This window comes from Rhynchophorus ferrugineus, unplaced genomic scaffold (assembly GCF_030347505.1).
Source record: "Rhynchophorus ferrugineus isolate W39M unplaced genomic scaffold, kcgeb_rfMv2 rfM10, whole genome shotgun sequence".
NCBI lineage: Eukaryota > Metazoa > Arthropoda > Insecta > Coleoptera > Curculionidae > Rhynchophorus > Rhynchophorus ferrugineus.
In genome coordinates this window covers 12,310,145-12,328,636 of record NW_027472589.1, presented here as the reverse complement: position 1 = coordinate 12,328,636, position 18,492 = coordinate 12,310,145, and the positions used below count along the sequence as shown (strand labels likewise).

Here is an 18,492-nt window from a genome sequence, read left to right as displayed (position 1 = left end):
TAATTTACTGATATAATAAACAATATGTTGATTGTTTAAAGAAGTGTCGATAAATTGTAGAAATTGTCTATTTTATTAAATGCCAGAAGTCTATTTCTACTCAGTTGTGATAAAAATAAAACTTCTGATTTTTCTTCTAATATAAATGATTGATACGAATTCTGAGAGCATCACGTATTTTCAACTACTCGTAAAAACTGTATTAATTTATATCTAAATTACTTCTCTTAACTATTAATTTGTTTATATAATAAACATAATATTTATATTCAGTAATCTCTATTTTTTAATTGTAATAAATATCAAAATTCTGATTGTTATTCTAACATGAGTTTTGGAGCTTGACATGTACTTGAATGTACAGAAATATTACGTTAATATCTTCTTCTTAACTCATGAATGTTTAATGCTGAAAATTAATTTACTGATATAATAAACAATATGTTGATTGTTTAAAGAAGTGTCGATAAATTGTAGAAATTGTCTATTTTATTAAATGCCAGAAGTCTATTTCTACTCAGTTGTGATAAAAATAAAACTTCTAATTTTTCTTCTAATATAAATGATTGATACGAATTCTGAGAGCATCACGTATTTTCAACTACTCGTAAAAACTGTATTAATTTATATCTAAATTACTTCTCTTAACTATTAATTTGTTTATATAATAAACATAATATTTATATCCAGTAATCTCTATTTTTTAATTGTAATAAATATCAAAATTCTGATTGTTATTCTAACATGAGTTTTGGAGCTTGACATGTACTTGAATGTACAGAAATATTACGTTGATATCTTCTCCTTAACTCATGAATGTTTAATGCTGAAAATTAATTTACTGATATAATAAACAATATGTTGATTGTTTAAAGAAGTGTCGATAAATTGTAGAAATTGTCTATTTTATTAAATGCCAGAAGTCTATTTCTACTCAGTTGTGATAAAAATAAAACTTCTGACTTTTTTTTGTATTATAAATAAATGATACGAGCTTTGAGAGCATTAGGCATTTTCATATAGATACTAAAACCGTGTTAATTTTCATCTAATGTTGATTATTATTTTGTTTAATAATAATTAAAATTTTTTGTAAGATAAAGTGACGATAAATCGAGGAAAATGTGAAAGTCAAAAAATAATTTCTAGTCATTTGTAATAAAAATTTCTGATTTTTTTCTAATATAAACGATTGATACGAACTTTGAGAGCAGCACTTATTTTCAAATACTCATAAAAACTGCATTAATTTTTCTCTTAATTATTAATAAATATAATATAATATGTAATCTATGTTTTTTGATTGTGATAAATATTGAAATTCTGATTTTTCTTCTAACATGAACCTTGGAACTTGACATGTGCTTGAATGTACATAAATATTACGTTAATATTTTCTGCTTATCTAATAAATGTTTAATGCTGAAAATTAATTTGCTGATATAATAAACAATATGTTGATTGTATAAAAATGTGTCGATAAATTGTAGAAATTGTCTATTCTCTTAAATGCCAGAAGTCTATTTCTATTCAGTTGTGATAAAAATAAAACTTCTGATTTTTCTTGCAATATAAATAAATGATACGAAATTTAAGACAGTGCATTAAAACACGAACTTTTAAAACAAGTATCATATAAGGGACTTATTACTGACAGGCTTGATTTGTCCGGGCAAGAAAATTAGGATAAATAACGTTTCTACCAAATACATTTTGTTGTACATCAAAACAGTATTGCTCAAAAGACTTCTATCATCTTCTGGTTGCCAGTGTTGAGACAGAGCAAAGGAAAGCAAACACATAAAATTAAACTAGAGAGAACGTTAATCCTAATCATGTTGCCTCGATATTATTTTACGTCCTGGTCATCAAACGATACTGCAGGAAAGTGTGGGTTTTACCTAACGATTTCTCACCTTTTCTCGGATATTAAAACGCTATCATAAATAATCATTGGTGCGGTTTACATCTTTTAAAACAAATATGTTTATATCCGTCGTCGAATCGAAATGTATGGCGCGCATATCTCGATCATTCTCGGGAATATTTTCAAATGTCGGTTATTATGAGACGTTATGCGGCGTATGAACTGATTTAGATTTGATGTTAGTCCAGTAAAACGTGCCTGGAAACTGAACGGAAATGAATATTTTGGATAAACTAACTCAATCATATTCTTTTCGCTGACTGTTTTATATATGACGATATATTGAAATGGTCTAGTGTATAACTTATTAATAATGATAAAATCAAAAACTAATATGGTTTCATGATGATAGGACCAAATCCATATTAATCAATTATGTCAAATTCAGAATTCATGCTACTACTGCATCATATTCTATTGTCTGGTTTGGTTTCAATGACTTAAAAGTGTTGATTTTAATGTCCATGACGAATCTCCCAAAGCACAGCTTTCAAACTGCTTAGCAGTTTATGATTTAACTGCTTCCAAATGTGTACATACGATCGGGAAATTAAATAGTTGTTAAAAGCGAATGAGTGCTACTGCAGATATCTACGTCAAATGACAAACTTGTATTGTGGTCATACTCTTAGATGACGATACTCGGCCGCATGTTTTAGCTCGCAGCATACTCACTAGATATAGCGCTTTCTCCATTACTACTTGCTCAAATCAGTGTACTAAGACTTGACTAGTACACGCTTTTACGTTGGATCGCTGCCAAACCAACATCGTTTTTTCGACACGGTATTACCATGTTGAAAGAAAGTTTGATATTTTGATATATTGCACCAATTTTTCTTAATAAATGCCCCTTTAAAGTGAAAACATTATCAGAACACATGGAATCACCTAAAAATATAACGACATTTTTAAGAGGATGAACTAAAGCCGCTTCTGAATATTCTGTGTTCAATATCCTCAAGAAAATGAAACGAGAATTTCTATAAAAAATGGCTTTTGCTGTGATTTTCCTCCATTTCTATGAATTTAGTCCAATGCACGCAATGAATCTACGAATCCTATTACGGTTGTTCAAAAATATTTTTCAATAAAACCATTTTCGATGTGTGTGTGAATATTTATAAAGCAGACGAAGCTAAGTCTTATAAATTAGCTGGATACTGAAACAATTCGTTCTTTAATTAACTTGTTTTAATTAAATGAAACGAGAATTTCTATAATTAGAAAAATAAGTTGTAAAAATGGCTTCTGCTGTGATTTTCCTCCATTTCTATGAATTTAGTCCAATGCACGCAATGAATCTACGAATCCTATTACAGTTGTTCAAAAATATTTTTCAATAAAACCATTTTCGATGTGTGTGGGAATATTTATAAAGCAGACGAAGCTAAGTCTTACAAATTAGCTGGATACTGAAACAATTCGTTCTTTAATTAACTTGTTTTAATTAAATGAAACGAGAATTTCTATAATTAGAAAAATAAGTTGTAAAAATGGCTTTTGCTGTGATTTTCCTCCATTTCTATGAATTTAGTCCAATGCACGCAATGAATCTACGAATCCTATTACAGTTGTTCAAAAATATTTTTCAATAAAACCATTTTTGATGTGTGTGAATATTTATAAAGCAGACGAAGCCAAGTCTTATAAATTAGCTGGATACTGAAACAATTCGTTCTTAAATTAACTTGTTTTAATGAAACGAAACGAGAATTTCTATAATTAGAAAAATAAGTTGTAAAAATGGCTTTTGCTGTGATTTTCCTCCATTTCTATGAATTTAGTCCAATGCACGCAATGAATCTAAGAATCCTATTACAGTTGTTGAAAAATATTTTTCAATAAAACCATTTTTAATGTGTGTGTGAATATTTATAAAGCAGACGAAGCTAAGTCTTATAAATTAACTGGATACTGAAACAATTCGTTCTTTAATTAACTTATTTTAATGAAATGAAACGGGAATTTCAATAATTAGAAAAATAAGTTGTTAAAATGGCTTTTGCTGTGATTTTCCTCCATTTCTATGAATTTAGTCCAATGCACGCAATGAATCTACGAATCCTATTACAGTTGTTCAAAAATATTTTTCAATAAAACCATTTGTGGTGTGTGTGAATATTTATAAAGCAGGCGAAGCTAAGTCTTATAAATTAGCTGGATACTGAACCAATTGGGGCAATGGTGATACGAATCTTTAATCTCTCAGAGCAATTGTTAACTTAATAAAATGACAAGTTTAATTAATATTTATTTAATTTTATTGATCTTACACTAATAAACAATGGATTTGACAATTAATTTCGTAATAATTATGATAGATAGCATAGTTTTGAGACATTTGAATTTTTTATTCTTTTATTATGTCGTTAAACATGAAATTTTGTTCCTGTTATAAGTATAAGACTCCTTTATCTTCTTCCGCATCTGTACATTGAATTTTCTACCAACAATTTTCGCGGACAATTTTAAAAATGCATATATAAAATCCACAAGAAAGAAAACAATAGGAAAGATCTCTATAGATTGCCGATAACTTATAAGATATCATATATAACTTAAAAGAAAGATGGTAGTTATGTAGGCATAATCAATACTAAGCAATTTGGCAAATATTAACAAGAGTTTGTTTCTGTTGAATTGTATTAAATATAAAATTTCTAATCTAGAATTTTAACTAAATACCGATGAAATAAATATACAGAAAAACTGTTATATAGTTTTCTTCTAATTGATGATTTATTTTAGTAGAATGTCTAATTTAGTAGATATGACTGATAAAGTCTCAGCCAGATCTGTTCTCCTCTTCAGGTATCACACCTTAAGTAATAAAAAACCTATAGTAAAACAAATCATTCAAAATCCAATCAAACAATAATGCGTCAGACGTTACTCACAGAGAAGAAAATCGAATTTCGTAAAGTTTACATTTCTGTCATCGTTTATTTAGTTCACCATATGCTCGCGTAATGTTCTTCATTTAATATACGGCAGTGCCACATGTGTTTATACCAGAAAATAGATCCTACCGATATTTTTCACTAATTTTAGACGCATTTATAGGCTGTAAAGTATTTTAGTCGATTTTTAAAATAAATTTAAGAAACATTTACAAGAAAGTTAATAATTCTTGATTGATTTATTATGGCAAGACTTACAGCTATGGAGCGACGCTTTTATTCCTTCAGAATATCGTTCAGTTTTCGTGTGTTTCTACTTGAATGTTAACTGATATAGAGGTTAGGTTATCATTTTAAGTTACTGATATTTCAATAACTACCTAAAAAGCGAATTGGAATGAGGATCAAATGAATTTAAAAGATTTTCTCAATTTACCACAGGCATTTAAATGAATGAGCGAACCGTTGGATTTCTAGGTCTTTTTTCACCATTTCAGATAGGACTGACATAAAATCGCTCTTTTAAGATATTTAGATATTCAGATTTTTTTGATATCTGGATAATATAATTAATAATCTAGATACAAACAATTTATATAAGATTTTACTTTATAAATCGATTCTGAACATATTTTGGACATGTTATAACCGCTACTACCTTTTGTATCACGTTGTGATATAGGTGTGTTATGTTCAGTGTCTATTCTTTCTTGCTCCACATTATCCCACGGATTATAATCTGAAATAAAATTCTATATACTTCCACTGTTGTATAAATGGTTTATATTCTTTTAGTTCTTTTAAGGAATTTCATTTCTACTAATTGTATCTTACTTTTATCCCTCTTTGACAATATTCATATATAACTGTAAATTGTTTTGTAGACTTCCTTTTTAATTTTGTTCCATATTTTAGTTTTTTAACAAATTGTTATTTAGTACAAATGTTATTGGCATTTTGTTCTAACATAGCTCATAGTGTTTGTTTTCTGAACCTATCAAATAAGCTTCCAAATAATTGCATTGTACACATCTTATTGACCATTACACATCCCCCCATTCGGAATCTGTTTTGCAATTCTGTTAGCATAGTATATTCTCACGGTTTTGAACAACGGAATAATCTCTCTATAATTATTTCAGTCTCTTTTTATTATACGATTGATTTTTTTATACATATATTTTAAAGTCTCCTTTTACCAACTATTGGTTTATCTGGACTGGGCCTAAAGTTTAACGTGGGCTCCGAACAACTCCTAAACATTAAGCCTACCGACTGGCGAGTGACCAACTTTAGAAATCATCCCAGAAGACATCCGGTCTTACCCAGCCTGGTTACCGGCGCGACTGAGATAATTTTTCTTGTCGGATTTTACAGTCACAGATTTTAAACAATCACAAACATAAATTTACGACCATGCCCCAGCAGGATTTCAACCCGCGGCTATCGCAACATTAGGAAGACCGTCCTAAGGCCTTTACCACTGCGCCACCAAGCCGGCTGATTGGCTTTTTGCTAAATGTTGCTATATAATAAATAATTGGATTAGATTTAGGATAATCCTATGTTTTATAGCTAAATTGATCCATATTAATTGGTTCTTGATTTTTGATCTAAAAGATGTTGTGTGTATGGATGTACAGATACCAAAGAAATAAGTCGGATTCTTCGCCATAAAATGTTGATGGATTGGACACAAATATGGATTGACTAAATTAAAAATCCTGTCACAATGTCAATGAGAAGTATGAACTTCCATTCGTTCACAACTGGGTATTTAAGAATTATTAATTATTATATTAGTAATTATATTATTATGCTTTTGTATATATATATTTTTTTTTCGGAAGATTTTGTATATTGTGTTATTATATGGTTTATGAGTTTGTTGTTATTGTTTGAATGTTATTTGATATTTTACTTAATCTAGTAGGTTGACGTAGCGAAACAATCCTCCAGGTCTCCTTTCAAAACTGTAGAAAAATGACACATAATAATAATATAAAGCCTAATAACAGAACCTTGACATAAGTACAGTTATATAGATAGAGATATTCATTTCGATATAATATCAGTTGGGCGATCTATCCTAAATCCCTCAAAATCCGCAGTCCTAAAATAAACCCGAAATATAAAATAAGAAATCCCATATGACAAAAAAACATTCTGATATTCTATATAAAATTGTTTCAAAGCATTCAAAGCATAAAAAACACAAAGACGAACGTTATTTATTCGATTCCGATACAAAGCGATGTTATTATAATTTATGTTTATCACTTTTTTCTAATTCCGAGCCAATTTCGTCCGTGTTTCCCGTATCTAGCTAACTAGTGTTAATCGTTCTTTTTTCCTTTTTTCTTAGAATGATTTATGGCGACCGCTTCTTTCACCTCGGCCGAGTCGCTGCTGTTTATATGGAACGTAGAGAAAATCAATAAGATCCTCAAAGATGATTTGTTTAGGTTCGCAGCGGTGGTCTCAACTATCCGTATTTCGGATGATACATTAAAAATCATCTTTAAAAGTCGTATATATATATATATATATATATATATATATATATATATATATATATATATATATATATATATATATATATATATATGTATATATATATATATATATATATATATATATGTATATATATATATATATATATATATATATATATATATATATATATATATATATGTATATGTATATATATATATATATATATATATATATATATATATATATATGTATATGTATATATATATATATATATATATATATATATATGTATATATATATATATATATATGTATAAAACAACGAACCTTAACTATATTTGGATAATACAAATGTGTTATATATAAATAAAATTTTATAACAACTTCCTTGTAGATACATTCCTTTATACTTCTCGCACTATTTACTAATTAATTAAAATGAAATAAAAGTTGCAATAGATCATTTTTCCAATAAAAGGTAAGGTTAATATATTTAATGGAAAAAGGGCTTACCCACTAAAAACCATCGCCATATTTATTGAAATCAAGGATTCATGTATCTAATATATATATATATATATATATAATTCTTAATTATAAAGCAAAAGATATAAAACAACGAACCTTAACTATGCCATAAATATTTACTAAACTACCATATTTGGATAATACAAATGTGTTATATATAAATAAAATTTTATAACAACTTCCTTGTAGATACATTCCTTTATACTTCTCGCACTATTTACTAATTAATTAAAATGCAATAAAAGTTGCAATAGATCATTTTTCCAATTAAAGGTAAGGTTAATATATTTAATGGAAACTCAATCTAAAAACTCAATGATGTTAATATTTTGTGCTTTTTTTTAGTATATGTACCTTTCAAGTATTTTCTGTTATTTCTTCTTAGTTCTACTTTTCCCTTCTTTGATATTTTGGCAGATTACTCTTCCTTATTAACAAATCATACAGCTGTAGCAAGTACAATCCTTTCCTAAATAGCTATCTTTTCAGGATTAATGGTATGCAATATTTTCCTGCAGTTTTGCAATACCTGGACTAATAATTAAAATTACTTAAATATATAATTCCCTATTACCCCCAAATTTCAATTGTAAAATATTATTCTGGGATTCATATCGGCTACTGTATTTGCTTCAATATTGAGTCTTATAACATTCTTAACAAAAAAAAACTTATATAGACAGACAAATCAATTTTTTGACCGTAACTCTTCTTGCCTTATAGTACCCTACATAATATCTATTCGTACGATAATAATCACATAGAAAATACTACCTTGATACAAAAAATACTCCTTATACAATGGTATATAAGCTTCTTGACTTAGCAATATAATAGCAGCAATTTTTTCTTCTATATCGTCCTGTGGCTTCCAACTTTCAAAGCCTTACGAATTCTTAAAATATAGACTAGATTGTTTAACATCTATATTATAGATTCGACAAAGATGCTGCCGAAATTCAATATGTGTGGATACTAAAATCATTAAATTGGAGATACGGAAAAGGCAGGTGATCCTTCTTGTTATCGGTTTTAGTTGTGCAGCAAGCTCTTCTTTATCTTGCTATTAAGTATGCCATATTACAAACTTGACATATTAGTTTATATCTAACGTAGAGAGAATCAATACGATCCTCAAAGATGATTTGTTTAAGTTCGCAGCGGTGGTCTCAACCATCCGCTATTCGGACGTCGGTCGGTCCTGTCAGATTTCGACCGAAAGTGACGTTTCCAGCGGTTCCCAATTAATATGCTCGCATTGACGTATCACATATGTTAGCTAGCATGAACCAGGTGTAAGTAATACCACTATGCCGGGGGAAATATCGTTATATGCTACACTTAACCGAATTATTACTGATTGGATTTGTGTGTGGAAATATGTTACGCAATTTATTCGAAGCTAATGGAATTGAAATGAGATATATTTCATTTGATAAAATGAAAATGATCCAATATTTAGATTTAAATCTATTACATTACCAAAATACATTAATATTTGTATTATTTTGGTATATAAGGTTCCTTTTAATGAAATCAATAGTTGTTAAAATATTTTTAACAAAAATATTGAACCGACTTCAAATAAATAATCAAACTGAGATTTTTAACACAATAAAAAACATTTTAAAATAAAATTTGTACATAATAATAGTTGTAATTGTTGCGTCTTTATATGTAAACGCGCATTTAATTATATATGATTTACAGGTCGATGGGCAATAGTTCTTTCTTCGATGGATAAGATAGTTCCGATGTCCTCGATGTAATTAGATGTAATGTTTGATATTTGTGAAAAAGTTAGGTTAAGTTAGAGTATTTTTTTTACTCTTTGTGATTCCACAATCTGCCCTATAGGCAATAAGTATTTCTTATATCTATATCATATTTACATGGCATGAAGAAAAAATCACTTCATTAAGCGATCTTCTGTATGAAATATTATCTTAATTAATTAGTCTTATTTTAAAGCTCTATTCTAAAGTCCAGTAATCAGATCAGGTGGTGTTAAACGTTTTAGTCTACGCACTTCACTATCACGTCGCATATTTCGCTGATTAGCGAGTACATTGGGATGCACTGACACTCTTTCGAAGTACTTCGCACAAACACGTTGAATTAGACTCGTTATAGGTTCTAGAGGAATATCGCGTTGTATCAATTTATTTGAAATATAGTACGGGACATCAACAACGTCACTCAACACCTTATTTGAATGATGGATATATTAGATTTGCTAGCGGTACCCCATAGTTGAATTCCATATGGCCAAATGGGCTTGAGTATAGACTCACCTCAGCAACACCTTGTTATCTAGTGATAACTTGGATATGCGCCCGATGAGCCAATACATTTCATATAATTTCTGTCGAAGTTGTTTTCGTTTAGAGAGTATGTGCTTCTTCCAGGTTAGGCGTCGATCTAAGTGCATATCAAGATATTTAACTTGCTCTGCTTGGGTGAGTTGACGATGCTTGATATTCACTGGTAGACGTGTTCTTCTACGCAGGGTAAACGTTACATGGGTGGATTTTGTTTCATTGACTTTAATGCGCCATGTCTTCAACCATAATTGTATTTGATCCAGGTGGGTTTGTAGGTTTATTGATGCTGTGACCGGATCTTCATGGGATGCCAAGATTGCTGTGTCGTCTGCGTATGTTGCTACAGTAGTTATTTTTGTGGTGGGCAGATCGGTCGTATACAGAAGATACAGTACTGGACCCAGTACACTACCTTGCGGAACTCCTGAATATATGGGATTTAATTCGGTATGTTCATCGCCTTGATTTACAATAAACGTGTATCAGTGAGATACGATTTTAGTAACTGATAGTCCGGATGAGGGAGACGTTTTTTTAGTTTAACCTGCAAGCCCGTATGCCATACTTTGTCAAAAGCCTGAGATATATTTAGAAAAGCAGCCGAAGAATATCTTTTGGCATTTAGGTCAGTGTTTATTTTGTTTACAAGCTATGCACTTGTTCTATAGTCCCATGCTTATTGCGAAACCCAAACTGATGTTCTGGAATAATTTTTCTTTTTTCTATTATATAGTTTAGCTTCTTGATGTATAGTTTCTCGAAAACTTCCGAGATTATCGTTAATAAACTTATAGGTCAGTAAGAGGTCACATCTCCTGGTATTTTTCCTGGTTTAAGAATCATTAGTATTTTAGCTACTTTTCAGATGCTAGAAAAGTAATTAATTTAATTTTAAGAAAATTTTAAAATGTAAAGATATTTTAATAATCGATAAAGACATTTCTTTGAATGGAAATAGTTTGGAGATGAGGAATTCGAAGTTCATATCAATCATGTTATATCGTTATGTATTACGATTGATACATTTGGATCGAGAAGCCCTAAATAGAAAATGTTATGTTAACAAACTTAAGGCTCGATATGAACTGGTTAAATAAACTGAAATATAAAAAGGATAGAAAGAGTTAGTACAAATAAATCATTAATAGTTATCTAGGAACAATGAATATGACAATTTCTTAAAAATATATATGTACATTTCTATATTTAATATTTGAATTATTTGCTAAAAAGCAGTGAAATTTTCTCACCATTAATTCATTATCTTGAAATACAATATGAAACTACATAGATATCTCATGTCATATAAAAATATATGTTTTTAATAATCAAATTTTTAATTATTCATTTTATTCTTTCAGGTAAGCGGAAAACCAGTAGCAGTTGTCATACACTAGTACAATAAAAACAGTTCAGTTGGTATGTATCGTTGGTTGTATTTTGTATAAAGTAGCTTGAATTATATCAAGTTTAAATAAAGTACCAATAAGATAAACAAACAGTAAATAATAGGAACTAATTAAATGAACATAAATATACTAAAATAAATAAATAAATATGACTACACATCGACACATATGTTAAATATAACAGAACAAATATAACATAATATGGATAGAATAATCGTATATTTTCGGTGTTTAATATATTTTATTTATTATTAACTTATTTAAATTAACAACCCTCGGACTTTTGAAGGTCGGTGTTACGGAGTTGAAGATATTTCCAGGAGTATTCGTTTCTTTGCCAGTCCAGGCGGATTAAATATTTTCGATGACAATTTTGTGAATTTATTTTTGGTTACTACGAATGAAAACATATTATGTAATATTTAATTTTGTAATAATAGAGTTATGGTGACCTGGAACCAGTGTTGAAATCTAGTATTTGGAAATAATCTTCATTGATCTTTGATTGGTAATTGCAGTGGTAATTTCTACAAAATATAGTAAAGAGTAACGTGAACAGGTTTTTTATGGGATAATTTTTATATATTTGTAATTTTGAAGCTCTAATTAAGGGTATTTTATTAAAGTTCTTATATTTGATAATATATAAGGAGTGTTCCAGAAATAAATCCATTTAGGAAATGTAAAATTGTATATGGCTATACTGGCGGAGTTTCTTACTTTTTTAACCGTTTGAAAATCAGAAGCGTGCAGTGGAAACACTTGGTTTCATTAGGATAGGACCACGTGTAATACTAGAGATGAGAGCATGTACTTAGGAAAGGATATGATTTTACGAAGATGTAATACACAGGGGGCTCAATATAAATCCGGTAGACCTATTTCTATGGATATATTGCAATAAAATTGGTATTAATTGTATAGGAATTTCTTAATAAAGATTTTAGTTTCCAAAAAATTTCATGTAATAGTTTTTTCGATTTTCAAAAGTGAGTTTCTTTCTTGATAACCTCAAACGTAGCACTTATTACCTAGAACAAATACAGTATATAGTTTTTGAACTATCACATATTGCAGAAACTGCAACATCCCTTGTTTTCCCCTATAATATGCTTTAACATTGCATAACTAAAATATATTTTTTACCGACTTCGAAAAAGCAGACGGTTCTATGTTCGGCTGTATATATATATATTTTATATATATATATATATATATATATATATATATATATATATATATATATATATATATATATATATATATATATATATATATATAATTTTAATGCATGTTTGCTGATTTCTCCGTCAATTGTGGCCGATTTTCAAAATTCTTTTTTTTGAAAGAGTGTACCTCCTAGGTGGCCCCATTGGAACCAATTCAGGATCTGTTGATTAGGATCCTAGACATATTTTTTACACATTTTTTATCTAAAATAATAAGATATTTGTGTATGATGTTATTGCTGAACTGATCTGATGGGAACTCAGAAGTCGTTCGGTGCAAAAGCCATTCAGTTTGCTTTTTAAGCACTAACTGTAACATATAAGACCTCGTAGAAATATTGTAGATGACTGGTTCTATAGTGTAATAGTTAAAGCGTTTAGCCCCCAAATTGCCCGCGGGGACAATGACTTCTTGTTGTTGTTAGAGCATTTTTCAAATCACCTAGGCTAGGTAGCAAACCCCGGACCAGAAGCGCTGTTTCTTTATTCGTATTTTTCCTCATACGCGCTGCACCTTTACTTGGCTTATCTATTGTAATATTAAATAAAATAACTGCGTAATGTATTGAGTCAATATTTAACACTAAAAAGAGAAAAATAAAATATTTGAACAAAAGAATTGAACCGACTTCAAAAAAGATTCCTTATTAATAATAAATATTAATATTAAATAATAATATAATTTTGTGACATATCCAAAAAATTAAATTACCAACAAAACAAATCTAACTTAAATATAATTGTTTGGGTTCGGCACCGACTTCAAAGTAATTAGTTGGTAGTAGTCAAAATAATATTGTAAATACATAAATAGATTTAGGTAGATATTAAGTTAAATTGTGTGTATATAGTATAATATAAAATACGTATAGTAGATAGGTTAAATAAGGCTTTTGTTTATTTTTATTTAATTATTACAATGATTATTAGGTACATATTTTATTTTAAAATGCTTTTTTTGTGTTAAAAATCTTGTTTGTGAGTTTGATTATTTTTTAATTTTTATTGAGTTCCATATATATTATATTTTATAATGAGCAAATTGATATATAAATGTTATTGGTCTACAGGGGATTTTGTGTATATGCTCATAAGGTTGGCGAACCGTATATATCAAAAATATATATCATTCTTGAGATATTTCAACTCTGTTAACCTGATAAACAAGAACGATCAACTTAAGATTGAGTCTGATTATTAAACAGCGAGATTCACGGAAAACCGCATAAATAATTTTAACGGATCGTAAAATCGCCGCAATTGAGCGATTAAGAATATTTTATGAAAGAAAAAATAAACGTAAATAGGATAATGATTTGGCGAATTAACGATCAGTACATAAAACGACGCTGGTTTTGTTATTCCGAGTGGGAATCGGCATAAATTTCAACACCGAAGGAAAATAAACGATAACGCCCCAAAAGGGGCATCGAAAAACAATCAGAAGTCGTTATTTAAAATATTATCCGACCTCGTGAAACTCAAAGAAGATAAACTTGTTTTTAAAATATCCGTATAAATCATTATTTCAATCTCAATCATCAAATGATGATGATGTTACGGTGGTTTTATTAGCAGTGGGCGGGTGCGAAATTATTTACCAAATTAATTTGAGATCAGAGTCGGTGTTCGACAAGGAAGTGGCATCTCTTCATTGCTTTTCAACATAAGAGTGGATGAAATTAGCGGGAATGCGAAAAGTCTTTAAAAACGCATATAGCGTTCAATGTGATGCTTATAAAGCTCCTTGGCGGATCTAATCTTCGCTGATGATGGCACTTCATTCACTGATATGAGATATGTGGGGCTTGTCCCATTTTTCTAAGAATCTTTGAGAAGTATTAGGAAGTATTGGATAGCTGTCTATTGTAAATATCAACGGGATCCAGTAGAGCAAGTACGGGGGTTAAGTTCTTGGAATCAGTGATATTTCCTGGAGGGCAATTTAACTTTCTTCTTTAACATGGCGGCTCTTAGAAAAGAGGAAATATACTAATAAAGACAGTGTTATAGTCTGATATCTGTAACGTTTTCAAAATGCGATGCTTAACACGTTCGCTGCCAATAACGGGCTAGCGCGTAATGTGAAGCTTTCATTAGACGCCAATGGCGCTCCAGCGCATTATATATGCGGTGGTCTTTCTAAGCCGTGTATTTTATTCGGCACCAGCAGCGTCCCCGCATTGACATTATCTGAAGTATAGTTGAGTCATTGAATCCTACTCGGTTTCGATTTTTCCTTTTTGATTCATATGTATCACAGAACTGCATATGGCGAGAGAAAATATCCATATGTCAGGGCCATCTCGTCCTAAAAGTGGAAAAATATATATGAAACGTGCCCTAACTTTACAATAAATATTCAAGCAATCTCGATTTTCTGTCATAAAAAGGCAACTAAAGGCTTCGTCCAAACCTATTTCCAGAGCCGTTATCAGCGAACATGTTTTGAAATCACGAGAGGATAAGAAAGCAGGATAAGTAATAAGAAAGAAATGTAAAAAATGTTATTTACAAAAAAAAATAAAGAAAAGATACTATTTGTGTATGTGTACAACATATGCAACATCTTTAACGATAAAAGAAACTTCAACATACTTTGAATAAATATCGAAAAAGTTAGAAGGTCGATTCAAAAGTTTATCATCTATTAACCACCATCTATTTAAATTGTGATTGATGTTAGAGATGATTTCGTATCACACATTGTTGATTTGACCTCCTTAAATATGAGCAAAATGTGATTCTTGTATATATTTTTTAAAATTATTTGTATTAAATAAATTTTAATTAAAATTATTTTGTATCCATAAAGTGTAATAATAAATAAACTCAAACATAAATGAGCGTCAAAAATATACTAGAAACATATGACCTGTTACGTGTTTGTTTCCTATAAACTATGAATATAAATAATAATAGTAATAGTATTAACATTCAGATGAGAAATAACATTATGCGGTTTTCTCTTCTGGTTTATGAAGATTGAATCATCCTACTCACGCAATCTATTATGATTCAGTATGAATCATAATGGAGTCCGTATATATCAATAGTTTAGATTTGTAAAGCCATAAGTTTATCTCCGGTGCTAAGCGATTTAACACCTATTATTGATGTGGTTTCTTTATCGAACAATTTTTAATTTTACATTTATTGCTGGTCGTTTTTGTGTCATACATGCCGAAAAAGCAATGTATCTTACCTACAAACTATCCATAAATAGCTCTATCAATCGTATCTTAAATAAAATTGGGTTTAGATAAAAGCCATTACGGTATAAAATTAATTTTTAAAATAATGACCGATTTCTTCGAGGCAATTAAATAATTTAGGCATATATTGTGCTATTAAAAAATGTTTATCAAAAAAACAAAATAAATCAATTAAGCCACATCTTCTTATAATAGGTATCACTCCCAGTGGATATTAAAGGCTAATTGAAAAATCCTAGGCCTGACACATAGATGGCGCTACTAGAATTAAATCCATATGTTTTTTAGTTAGCCCTAACTCTCAAAAGATGCTTGTATAACTTTTACAGCTGTCGGATCATTAGTTTGTGAATTGTAGCATTTGAGTGAAGCAACTTTTGTTATTGTAAAAAAAAACGGATAAAAAGGAATTTCGCGTGTTGATAAAATATTGCTTTTTAAAGGGAAAAAATACAGTTGAAGTAAAAATACTTGGTTTGATGCCGATTTTCCGGACACTGCCTCAGGATAATCAACCATCAAGGATTGGTATACTAAGTTTAGACGTGGTGAGATCAGCATCGAAGACGGTGAACGCCGTCGACACCCAAAAGAGGTTGTTACCGACGAAAACATTTAAAAAATCCTCAAAATGATGTGGAATGATCGTAAATTGAAATTGAATGAAATAGCAGACACTCTAAAGATATCAACTGATCGTGTAAGTCAGATCACTCACGAATATTTGGGTATAAGAGAGCACCTGTGTATGTACAAAGTGGGTGGCGCGCGAGCCCACTTTTGACCAAAAACAACGACGAATGGAAGATTCGGAGCAGTGTTTGAAGATGATTAAGCGTAATAAACCCGAGTTTTTTCGTCGTTATGTGACGATGGATGAAATATGGCTCCATCATTTCACTTCGAAGTCCAATCGACAATCATCCGAGTGGACTGCACACGATGAACATGCTCCAAAGCGTGGGAAAACGCAACAGTCGGCTGGCAAGGTTATGGCGTCTATATTTTGGAATGCCCATGGAATAATTTTCACTTGGTGCACTTCGAATACATTCCTGAATATGGTTTTTGGCATTGATTAAAAAGGTATAACGGATGGTTTGTTAAATAATTAAAAATAATCAGGAAAAGCATGAGCACGTATGAGTGTACTGAAAATTATATTTGATTCCCATATCTTATCTTTATTGGCACAGAGTTTATAGTCTTAAATAATAATAACATAAAGTTCTCATAACATCTAAAAAATCTACACTATAGCAATACTTTCCAATATGTCCTGGTCAATGAAATTAGAAGATTTCATATTTTTGGTGTCAAAAAGTCTTCCTTGGCAGTCTAGTTTTTTTTAAACTGAAAAAATCAACATTAACTTTTATGTGTCATCCATCAGATCACTTTCAACGTTCCATATATCAAACATCAGCCACAGGACATAACTTTAGCTTATCACGGAATTATATCGTATACGTTTCATTTTTCAATCATATCTTAATCTATCTAATAATTACAACTAATTAGTTGCTACTATAAATCTACTATGAATCACTTTAATTAGTAAACAATTTGGAACGAAGCGATTTAACAATTGTTAGTATGTCTTTTCCGCAAGAATATCAGCATTATTTTGACGATTATTCTTTTAGTTGTAACAAAAACTGCAATTGAATTTTCTTTTATATATGTTCATTTCAAGGCCATAAAACATAAAACACAAAGTCTGGAAACAAAACTACCGATAATAGGTCGGAGAAAAACGTCGAAATATCGGTTTGTGACCAAGCTAGTGTTATAACATCACAATAACCCACGTTAGAACTGTCGCTCGATCGTTTGGACGTTTTCCAAAGAATTGCAACTTTCTCGGCCGATTCAATGGACATAAAATTTCCCAGCGTTTCTGACCAGTGTCACATTCTTTCGGCGCCATAAAAACAATCGCTATTTTCTAATTCCGTGGCGATGACATAATTCGGCGAATATCGTTCGTTTTTTTTGAAAAATCAGGACGTAAACAGTGGCATCACGTACGGAACGATCAGACTGCAATAAGGAGACCTTTAAGAGTTTAACGAAACGACATACGTCACGTCCTGTTGCGAGTGTTCGATTCGTTTTAGGTGCTTGTCATGTTTGTTTTGAGCAAGAACTTTTATTAACCAACGCTCGTCCATTACAGTTCAGTTGTCGGATTATTACGCGATAAGTGTTTTTAACAATGTGTATTTTCAAGTGGTTGTCGAAATTGGGCTTTAGATCGTCTTCGGCGCACCAACAGTTTGAACTAAGAGCATCGTAAGTCTTATTGAAATTTGTAATTTAAAAGAAACTCGACTGGTTTATATTTGAAATGTAGAAAGATTAAATTTTATATTCAAAGTAGTGTTGTAAACAATCACAGACCATTTCATTTCACAGACCAATCCATTTTAATATAAAGAGGATAGTTGTATATCTAGCTT

General features: G+C 30.1%; 2 protein-coding genes across 6 annotated transcripts in view; both read left to right on the top strand.

The window, feature by feature from the left end:
- Positions 1 to 18,492, top strand: part of Nca (neurocalcin homolog) — a 244,420-nt gene that overhangs the window by 91,422 nt on the left and 134,506 nt on the right. The window lies entirely within an intron of this gene.
- The window catches only part of LOC143204071 (neuronal calcium sensor 2), a 196,953-nt gene that overhangs the window by 53,404 nt on the left and 125,057 nt on the right, over positions 1 to 18,492 (top strand). For 3 of the 5 annotated variants that reach the window (XM_076416524.1, XM_076416521.1, XM_076416523.1), the window contains exon 2: positions 11,539 to 11,596. The exons of 1 other annotated variant lie outside the window; for it this stretch is intronic. Coding sequence is in view for 1 of the 4 variants with exons in the window: in XM_076416520.1 (XP_076272635.1) it covers positions 18,249 to 18,325 (77 nt within the window). In the remaining 3 variants the exon portion in view is untranslated. Of the gene's footprint in view, positions 1 to 11,538; positions 11,597 to 18,175; positions 18,326 to 18,492 lie in introns of those variants that run through there. One more of the 5 variants, XM_076416520.1, reaches the window with a different exon arrangement.